This window comes from Glossina fuscipes, unplaced genomic scaffold (assembly GCF_014805625.2).
Source record: "Glossina fuscipes isolate IAEA_lab_2018 unplaced genomic scaffold, Yale_Gfus_2 1, whole genome shotgun sequence".
NCBI classification, from domain to species: domain Eukaryota; kingdom Metazoa; phylum Arthropoda; class Insecta; order Diptera; family Glossinidae; genus Glossina; species Glossina fuscipes.
The window spans coordinates 16,432,622-16,443,791 of record NW_023998415.1 but is presented as its reverse complement, the minus strand read 5'-3'; the positions used below and the strand labels follow the sequence as shown (position 1 = coordinate 16,443,791).

The 11,170-nt window shown below is 33.5% G+C and overlaps 1 protein-coding gene across 3 annotated transcripts; it reads left to right on the top strand.

The window, feature by feature from the left end:
* The first annotated feature begins 5,647 nt into the window (after positions 1-5,647).
* Positions 5,648-10,403, top strand: LOC119631901 (probable G-protein coupled receptor Mth-like 8). Of its 3 annotated transcripts, none has more exons than XM_038024473.1 (6): positions 5,648-6,421; positions 8,607-8,681; positions 8,770-8,988; positions 9,059-9,209; positions 9,991-10,203; positions 10,313-10,403. In XM_038024473.1, exons 1-6 carry the CDS (start codon positions 5,683-5,685, stop codon positions 10,359-10,361), a joined length of 1,446 nt encoding a protein of 481 aa, XP_037880401.1. In that variant the 5' UTR covers positions 5,648-5,682; the 3' UTR covers positions 10,362-10,403. The 3 variants fall into 3 exon arrangements, with proteins under 3 accessions (XP_037880401.1, XP_037880400.1, XP_037880399.1); XM_038024472.1 differs by having other exon boundaries at positions 8,550-8,681; XM_038024471.1 differs by having other exon boundaries at positions 8,490-8,681.
* Positions 10,404-11,170: the final 767 nt, after the last annotated feature.

Below are 11,170 nucleotides of genomic sequence, written 5' to 3'. Positions count from 1 at the left end.
TGGGCAAAATCTTTCGGTTACTCTTGACAGAGCAACTAATCCTGCGGACATCTTGGAATTACCTGGAGCGCTAATATCAATAAAATATTTGACTTTACTAAAACTGCTAAACGAATAGTCTAATCTAGTATATGCAAAAAAAAACAAGTAAGATATTCGGTCATGATCGAATCGTTTATACCCGCTGTCGTGACTAAAAAGAAGAAACTAAATGAATTTTCATGCTCTATAAGATGGAGTGGGCGTTATTTTCAAAATAGAAGCTTTTGTCGCATGGGCTCGTCTGCAGGTCGGTAGGTCTGTCCTTTCAAAAGCTTAGGTAATTTCAAAATTCTTTTGCAAATTTATAGACAATATCTTCATTTTTGCTAGCGGGAGAAAAGAAATACCATCAGACACTGCACGGTTGCGCACAAGGAGAAATCGACAGATGGGGATGCTTCGGTGTATTTCGAATTTGACACTGGCCAAGAATTTATACGCTTTACGGGGTTTTTGAAACTTTGCTTCTGAATTACGCTATACTATAAAATTGAGTAGGCGTGGCCGATTATTTCCATTTTCTTTAGAAATACTATAACATATAGCGTCAATAGAATACAAGTTTAAATTTTCATAGATTCAGCTGCTGTAGCTTATGAGTAATGAGTAAAAAAAAAACAATTTTTTATTCATTTTGAAAAAGAAAAGAGATGTTCTCAGTTTACGTAGTGCTGGGTGCGTATCCTTACACCGATTTTAACCCATTTTCAGTATGAACCTGCGAGCAAGAGCTTGCAATATTTCTGCCAAGTTTGAAGGTGGTAGCCTCATTTTTGCGGGCAGGAGAATATTTACAACGGATGGGACAGATGGACAGATCGACATGCTTAAATCAATTCAGAATTTGATGCTGATCAAGAATAAATATACTTTTTTTTTAATAAACGACAATCGAAACAAAAAAAAAAAAAAAGTCCATTATATCTGTATGGTACACTGGTAAGTATGTATGTATATAATAGTTAAGAAAGAATACTCGATTAAAACCAACAAATAAAGCGGAAGAAAAAAGCTCGTAAGCGCCAAAACATCTGCATGTTCACAGCCAACATTCACTACATGTGGCGCGGAACGAAAGTGTACCGTTAGATTGACGCAAACAAGCAAAATCGGCCAATGAAATTTTTATGTATTGTTAATGTTGTTACACACAACGCGAGAGCGGTGTATATAGGTTATAATTGCGTCTGCATTGTTGAAATCTCATTCGCTGAAATTGAATTAACTCTATTTAATAAGCTAATGTTTCGGTTCTACCGTTCGGCGAATCGCACATAGAGGCCATGTTCAAAATCTAGCGAATCTGCGTTTCTTTAGCAAGCCTAAATTAACGAGTCTAAGCCTATGTTCGTAAGCTTATATATGGAGTGACAAAAAATTACGCAACGCAAGTAATAAGAACCTACGCTCTACAGACGGCCAATTTTCTTGGCCTTGGTAACTACGAATAATATATCGGTCAGTAGTTGACGGGATTAAGCATTAACATCGTCTCCTGCAATTCATGTGAATGCCCTTTTCACACCACCATTTGTCTAAACTCTTAAATCAGGATTCAGTTTTAACAATGGTCCCGTCATTATACTCTACACCACGTGTGGTATATAACACCTAAAAAGGCTTAAGATAGATCTGCATTTGATTCAATTCGGAATCATTTTCTGAATCGATCTGATGTCAATGGAAATTTTTGTTCAACTTACAGGTCGCGATTTTTGGGATTATTTTGATAAAATTTGTACACGTACGTGTCTAATCCTAAGGACGAATCCTATTAACAACGCTTCGGATAGATCCACTTTTTCGACCACTCTTCCATATAACGTCAATTTATAAAATTTTTCGGGAAAACTCGCTGAGTAGTAGCACTTCGGATATTATAAATTAATATGAAAAGTTTGGTTCGGATGTGGTGATTTTTTGAACCCCCTCTCATATAATCTCTCCTATGAAAACTGAATCTCTCTGTATGGTAAGAAGAACGAATTTCCAATATTTCACGGTGAAAATTGATCCATAATAGTAAGTTGACGAACAATCTTACCAAATGTGGGCCATATATATCTATAAGGATTCTCAACACATGGAACTTGTTCGTTATGGTAATTCGGCATAAAAATTAAGCGGAACAAATCTGAATCACATCTGATCTATTTCTGGGACCTGGGACATATTTAACATAGGGTTTCTCATGCATAGTAAAACCTTCAGAAAAAGATTAAATTTTATTTTATTTTATCTGATGAAAATTGGTCGGTCCATAGTAACAAAATTACTAAAAAAAAAAATTAATAATAGAAAATTTGGATCGCCTAGGTCTATTTTTTCGCCTCTAACATATATAGGGATTATCATGGAAAGCATGTTTTTTTCTGTGGAGAAAGTCATATTTATAGTTTTTTTTTTGATCGAAACTGAAATATAATAACTTTTTTGCGAAGTGAATTGAGTTCCCTGAATTTGGATAACGTCATATGACGTTTTAGTCATCCTCCAATATGCGGGCTTTCATAAAAAGTATGCCTTTGCATGTGAGTAATAGTAATAGTTCGTTCATATCTAAATTGTTCAAGTGAAGAATAGTGAATATGATGGCTTATGATCTCTTTACGGCATGACATGAAATTCTGACAGACGTCGGTTAAGGATTGGCACTTGTTGAGAATAATGTTTGATTTATTTATTTTTTTTTTACAGACGATACGTTTGCGATACTTCTGGAAATTACTGAGCGATACTAGGTCTGACTTTGGCTCTTGAATAGTAATTTCCTTCCACCAAAGCGGAATTGTGAACTGACAAATGGAGTTTGATTTGACAGAATTTATCGTAATCCTTATGGGTAATCCAATTGAATGCTACACAAAGCATTCTTTATAGTTTTTTTTTTGAGTCATTTTTCAATGTTCACCAGCTCGAACTATTTTATGTGGTTGTGGCCATATTACTTAATCGATTAAGGTCACTTTTACGACATCTTGTACAAAGAGCTTTTAGAAAATATCTTGAAAATATCGTTTTGATATGTATCGAAGAGGTATGAGGGGTACATTCAATTTGTCATTGCGTTTGCAACGCTTAGAAGGTAGCATCAGCGACTCGATGAAAGTATATATATCTTGATTATCATTAGATCGTGAATCGATTTCATCATGTCCATCTGTTTAACCTCAGGCTGTCTGGTCGTCCGTCCAATGTCCATTGTAATCATTCTTCTGGCCGCAAATATGAAGCTATTGAGTTCAAATTCGCAAGAGTCGCAATGGGCAAAATCGATCGAAGAACACGCCCACCGTACTACGTAGAGTGAGGACACCTCTGCTTTTCAAAAGACATAAAAATTTGCTTTTTTCCTCATTACTAAGAAACTGTCAAGGCTACTGTTAAGGCTACACAAATTGAATGTATACTGGGGGGGGCGATTGTTTGGTATCTTTACAAAATTGAAGAATATCGGTCACGCCCATTCAATTATAGTGTGATAATTTCAGTGTTTTTCAAAACCTTCATAATGCATGGAATCGAGTAGAAAAGAGAATAAAATCCCCATAAGGGATGGGTTCGGAATGTGCCTAAGCATGTTCATCCACTCATCTGTCCATCTGTCCTTCTGCGTAAATGAGGATATCGTCTACAAGCTTGTAAGACTCAAACTTGAAAAGGACTCAACTTTTTCAAAGAGCAGACCTACACACCTATCCAAAAAAAAATAAATAAAAATTGTGAACCTTTTTGCTTTCCCTGTTTTCTGCTTATTACTCATAACGTACAACCCTTACACTATATAAATTTTCACTTTCATTCGGAATATAGAAGAAATCGGCCCCATTGTCCACCGAATATTATAAAGTATAAAAGTTCCATTTTTCCCCTTTTTTTGTTTTTAGGATTACAGTGATGGGTATAAAAGATTCAGACACGAGCGAATATAATTTTCTTACTTCTGTTCACTTGTTTTCTCGGTTGCTCATTAGTCGGTGAATGTGAAGACCTTATCGTTCTTCTAATTGATTTTACGCAATTATCACAGTAAATAGATTTTTGCTAGGATATATCTCTCTAAGTGCTATTTAGATAGACATTTATTTCAAAAAAAATTCTTCATTTAAATTCGTTAACCATAATTCATTCCTAATTGTCTATTCGCTAGCACACATATACAGACAATAAATTTTATATTTACCTAATAGCAGTCATTGATGAGAATTATTCTTGACACTGTTAGAATATATCAAAAAAAAAATTTAATTGAAATCATTTTCACTTCTTTGAAGGAAAGCATTTGGTGTGATATGGCGCCAAATTTCTAATCTTTGAACTTTTACACCATGACTACATATATATATATATATATATATATATATATATAATATAATAAAATACCACATATATATACTCTATGTAAATATGCATAAGTCCATCTATATATATATATATATAGGGGTATATGTGTATATGTGTATATATATGCACAGACGAAGAATATAGTTTAAAACGGTATACAATTACAGACTCAGAAAATATAAAAAAAAACAGCAACAACTTGTTGGTTAAACAGTTGAATAGACAAATTAACCGTAAACAACTAGGATATATGCTGTTACTATGTATATATGTATCTATATATATACAAGATTTTACTACAAATAAAGTATGACATTAAATAGATGTGCAAATGTATATGTCTGCTGTACATACATAAACCTTAACCTTATATATACATATATATATAAATATATAACTTAATTTTTACATATATAGTAACAATATTTTAGTAATAATAGAAACTTGACGAAGCAAGATCCCCGAAACGTTAAGGAATTTAGCCATCTGGTCAGTCAGTTAGTTGTGTTCGAAAGCGCTTCAGGTGCAGTTTACATGAACGTCTGGAGAAAAATGAAAATTTTTTATAAAAAAAAAAAATTAAATTGATTTCATTTCATTTCATAGGAAAAACCATTGCCTCGCCTGCAATATATGCCATGCTGACATACGTATGATAAATATATACAATTATATATATATGTGTGTATAAATGATGAATTCTGCGTTTCTAAACCGGAAAAAGAGTACATAATACTAATGAAACGAATGCGTGTATACGGTAACCTGGTACTGGTGTGCTACCCCGCCTTTAACGATTTGAACTGTCTTAATGTGGATATGTGGGTGTGGATATGTGACTAGGTTTATGCGCGTACTTGTTAGTGAATATTTAACATTTACAAAGTATTCCATTTATGAAAAAACAACAACAACAATAAAGTGAATTAAATATTTTTGAACAATAGCGTCATCAGCGTACGGTGTTAAGTGCAAGCTGTAATGAAACCATTGTATAAACCTTTAAACATATAAACGTATGCGTGACTTAATGCTTACAGGTATCATCGTAGATACTAAAAACTGATCCATTCATAAAAAATTCATAACATTAGCAAAGTCGGTGCGCTATGCATACCAAGCTATTAATAAAAATTACAGATCGATCAAATAAAATAAAAATTTATTCATAAATGTAGGTAGAAAAGAAGAAAAAAAAAACAAAAAAAAAAAAAAAAAATCGAAAATAAAGAAAGAAAAAAAACAAAAAACAAAAACACACACTCACAATAAAATAGAGAAATATTTTTTGGTAAAATGCGGGCAAATCGCGTATCGGCTCTAATTATGCTCTCACTGGCAGTCGCATTCAATGTGTTTCCGTTGCTTGCGTTGGCACAGAACAGTCAAGCGAGTTCAAAGTATCCTTGCGCTTTTATCGATACCGTCAACATAACTGGCAGCTATCCTCATGAGCAATACGGCATTGGGAACAATTCAAACGCTCAGCACATCAATAATTCTTACATTTATGAATGGATGATTATACCGCCCGAGTTGGTAGCTGTCTATGACTTCATCATTAAAAACGGTATACGTGTGCAAACAGAACGGCATTTACGCGCCTGTGTCTGTAAACTTAAGCCCTGTATACGATTTTGTTGTTCGCAAGGTTTCTTCTATAGCCTTGAAAATAAAAGTTGTTCACCGATTTCATCGATAGTCGACAATTTTGTGGATCAAGACTTTATGGAGATACGTTTTACAAACGGCTCGATTGGTACGATATCGACATCAGGGCATTTTCTTGTGCATCATGGAACACCTTGCGAACACATGCGTACTATTACGAAAGACAATCATTATGTCCATTGGACATTGCATGAAAATGGCACAATCGCTTATAAAAATCATTTATTCTCGAAGCATTATTGCTTTAGTGCTTTTCCCGAATCCAATAAAGACAATGAGATGGACTGGCAGTGGCAACCGTTGGCTTGTGTACCGGAGCGCTTACCATTCATACTAGGTGTACGTGAATGGACTTATGCCATATGTAAGTTAATGTATGAACTTTTTCAACGTTTATCGCATTCAAGACAAAGGGTACAATTAAGTTTATATACCGACAGTTTATTAAAATAAAAGTTTTTTTTTTTTTTTTTTTTTTTTTGCAATTTCTGCATGCAATACGTATAGCATGCTAAGGATATTCGTGAAACCAAATAACGTAAATGAGTTTCACGTTAAAATTCAATCAATTAATACGCACGGTATAAAGAAGTACGAGATAATCTGAATACACTTTAGATCTGATATATATATATGAAAAAACTAAACTAAAGCAGCATTCTTCATATTACAGTTGCCTTATCACAGTTGCATCCAAGTTACCGTTGCGAACATGTCGAACATGTCTTATATGAAAGCAAGGTCAGGTCCTCATTAAAAAATCTATCTCCCTCTCTACTATGTGTACGATAAGCATTGTGACTCCATCCGTTTTGCAGACGTATAGTTTATAAAATTTGTGTACCCGTTACCCCGAGCGGTAACGGATCCCTTCGGCAAAGTATGCCAAAAATTCGACAAATTCCTTAATTGCTTGAGTATGCGGGCGAAACTTTGAAAGTAAAGTCGCAGAAAATTATCAGACAGTTCCGGCATACTTTTCATTACGATTTTGAAACGTCATCAACTCTAAGTGATTGATATATTGTGATATTTTAAATTGTTTCTTTCCGCCTTTAGCTGTGATCAGCGAATCGTATTTCATTTTCAAACCATCCGAACAATTCCGGTTTACCTCACACAAATTTATGACCGCGCAAGCTATCTTTACAGATCCGAAATAAATAAACAATAAAAGCAAAAAAAAAAAAATTGTTAACTTATCAGTAGCGGAATAAGGAAAGTCGAGACGATTTTAACTCTATGCTTATGTCTTCTTCTTTTTTGAACATTTCAATCACTATGAAGCATATTATAAGCAATACAGAGCAATAATATACATGAAGCGCACGATTAGACGATTAAAAGTAGTTTTCATTTTTTAGGTCCCTAATACGGAACTAGTTTGTAACTCTAGTAAATATTGATAGATGATAAAGGAAGGTACGCGGTGTAAGTAAGCAGCATAGATCTTCTCTCTTTCTTTCTTGAAGCAAAAGGGAGAGGTTTTCAAAATTACAAATTCTCGTAGCGCCACCTATGCACGAATGCTTGCTGTTCACGTGTTTTTTACGGAAGTTCTGTGAAAGTATTAAGACCATCCAAAAGGCAAAAGTCGAGTGATAGCGGATATGTTTGTAATGAAGAAAACTTTTACTCAACTCAGGTAGCTGTCAATAGGTGGCGCCATACATAAATTCGACTTTGAAAAAGTCGTGATTGATTGTCTTTAGAATGCGCTCTATATGTACTATGTTACCTATGCTTTAATTTATTAGCATCAAATTTTCAATCGCTTTAACGTTATCTGACCGTCCATCTGCGGCAAAGGTAAGGAAATGCACAAACTTTAAATTTGAAAATAAATCTGATTTAATCTGTAAGCAGACTCAAAAGAATCGAGAATTTTCAAGAGATTTACATCCACAACTCAAAATTCCACTGCCCATTCCAGTCGCAAGTTGTATGGAATATTTTCTGAAATCAATTTAAATCGCGTAATGAAAAATTAATCTTCATAGAGTGATAGGATAGTGAGGGGACCCATAAATAGCAAAAAACCCTTTTTGGTATTTAAGGTAAACAAGGTCCGGTCCAAAAGAGAAAGGGAGAGAGAGATATACTTAGAGAGATAAATTGATAGTTAGATAGATAGATAGATAGATAGATAGAGAGATAGCGAGAAAGAGAGGTATAACTTCATATCGAGATGCTCTAAATTAGTCAGTCAGTCAGTTAGTCAGTTAGTCAGTCAGTCAGTCAGTCGGTCAGTCAGTCAGTCAGTCAGTCAGTCAGTCAGTCAGTCAGTCTCAAACAAATTATAATATAATAACATTACACGTGTGTTCCATTATCTTTACATAATACACATATTCTATATTCTTTATATATTGTACTAAGCAGGATAATGTTTTTGTTATTTCCGTTTTTTTTTTTTTTTTTTTTTTCTTTAGGTCTCATTATCACAGTCATTTGCATGATCATCATATTATTCGTTTATTTATTATGCACAGATCTACGCAATACATTCTATGGAGTGGCCATAAAATCTTATACATTATGTATTATAGTTGGTTACTCATTGCTGGCCCATTTAACTCTCACCAATCCAGCTAATATGTCGAAATATGCTTGCTCGAAAATACGTATGTATTGTATTATATTACATATATAGTATGATTAATTTTAATTAATGAAATTAATTAATTTAATTTAATTAAATTCTCATTACAGCCAGCTTTGCTTTATTATATCTGGTGCTATCGTTTTATATCTTAAGCTTCATTAGCTTCAATTTCTATTTAAGTTTCTTTGGCATCATTCTAAGCAATTTAATGTTTTGGTTCATATTCTTCCCGATTGTCATCATAGCCGCCTGTTGGTCGTTTTTTGTTAGCTTCGATCTGTATAATAATCGACCGGTATTCGGTAATGAAATTTGTTGGTTTGATCGTAAGTACACTTGTATTAGTGACAAAGTATGCATTTTTTTTATTAAATTATATATATATATATATATCAGCTCGCAACTGGTCGATTTTGGTGTATTTATATGTACCGATATTGTTATCTTGCGTATTCAGCGGCATATTTTATATACTTTCGTTGATAAAATTGAGTGACGGACCAGACATTGATGTCAACAAACTAATGGCCAGTGTTTCACGTAATCGGTAAATTTATATAAATGAATATATATATATATATATCTATATATATATATTTATATATATATATATATATATATATGCTATTACGTTTTCATTATTAGAGCATGCATTAAGTACAGATTATGAAGCTCGACGGTAGTCTTAGTTACATAAAAAACCTGGAATCAAACGATAAAAATCGTAGATCGTCTCTATCGCAACACATACCAAGTGATTTAGTTATGCTTATGCGTACTAATAATTAAATGTTTCTTTAATGGCAATAAATTGAAGGCACCTCTGAAATTTAAGCAATTTCCACATATATACTACCGATCAAGCCCCTCTGGAAGACATTCAATGATCTTGTGCTTTATACCATTTGCGGCATAAAAGGGTATATTAATTAAAAGCGGATGTATGTAATACTCAGAGTAGGACCTGAGATAGATCCATGTTTTATTATACCGACCGATCATTTCCTCAATCAACAGAAGCTTGTCCATCCACCTGTCCACTTGTCTGTCTGCCTTCTTTCCTTCTGTTCAGCTTACAATGGGCCAAGAGTAAACGCTATTGAAAATGGTTTGGATCGGATTATTGTTTCGACCGCTAGGTACGTAGGGTGGGCCGTACGTGTTCTTCTACTCTATTTAATGTACATACTATACGATCCGCATAGTTCTCGATCGAAGTTCGCTTAAGATTAGGTTTACCAATGTCAATTTCTTCTTCTTCTTATCTCTGTATTATGTTTTTTTTTTCTTTTTGCTTTTTGTGTTTTTTTTTGTTTTTTGAAAAAAAGCTTTAAATCGTTTTGGAAATTTTTTGGTTACACTTTATCCACTTGGCTGGTGTGCATGTGTTCGTTTGCAATCAATTGTTATCGCGGTGAGAGGACGCATATCAACTACGTGGTTTGTTTATTCATTGCCATTCATGGTTTCGGTTCTCTGTATGCCTTGGTTGGTAAAAATCAGCAAATACAAAATTTTTTACGCAAAATCGAAGAGGAAATGTAAGCTCGATTCGCTCACTCAATTCTCTTACGACACAAATAAAAATTAATTTTTTTTTATAAATTTTCGTTTTTTTTTTTTTTTTCATTTCTTTTTCTCATCATGCAGCGATTCCGATGAAATTGCAGAAATCTCAATGCCAATGTCGAATTTTTGAGGCAATGTGTATCGATCCAAATTGCGTTGATTAGTTGTAGATTAAGGTGTAAATTGTTTTCTCCCCTTTCTTTTCTTTTCCTTTCCTTTGTTTTCTTTTCTTTTCTCGTGCAAATATTGTAATTTGGCGAAAGTGTGGATATTGTTTATTTAAGCTCTTTCATGTATTTATATTATTTATAATAAATAATTAGTAAAATATAAACACGTACATGTTCTGGTACATAAATGTCTATATACCAACTATTATTAATATATAATAGATTGAAAAGATTCTTTTTGCTAAGTATTCGAAATTTATCGAAATTTGCTTTTAATATCGAGCAAATATATTTTCACTTTATTTATTTGCATAATTAATTTATTTTGAAAAATAAAAAAAAAAATTCATGCTGAACTGATTAAGTGTGTGTGTGTGTGTGTGTGTGTGTGTGTGTGTGTGTGTGTGTGTGTAATGTGTAATGTGTAATGTGTAATGTGTAAATAAAACAGAGACTTGTAGCTGAGTTCAATCAAAGTCTAAGCATTCAATAAATCACGTACGATATATCCGAGATAGTCAATCGTGGTCAAACACGAGCGTTGATAGTTTCAATTTCCTTCTACTGCATCGCGCAAGTGATGGGACAACAGATATGAAATTCGATTCTTGTCATCCATATAAGAGTATAGTTCTACTTCTCGCCATCATTTGAATTGTATAGAACCGGAGATCAATTGCAATTATTGCAATACTTACATGCCGGGCTTGTATTTAGAAAGGGCTCCCTTGTTGTTGTTGTTGTTGTTGTTGTTCTATAATTATATTAA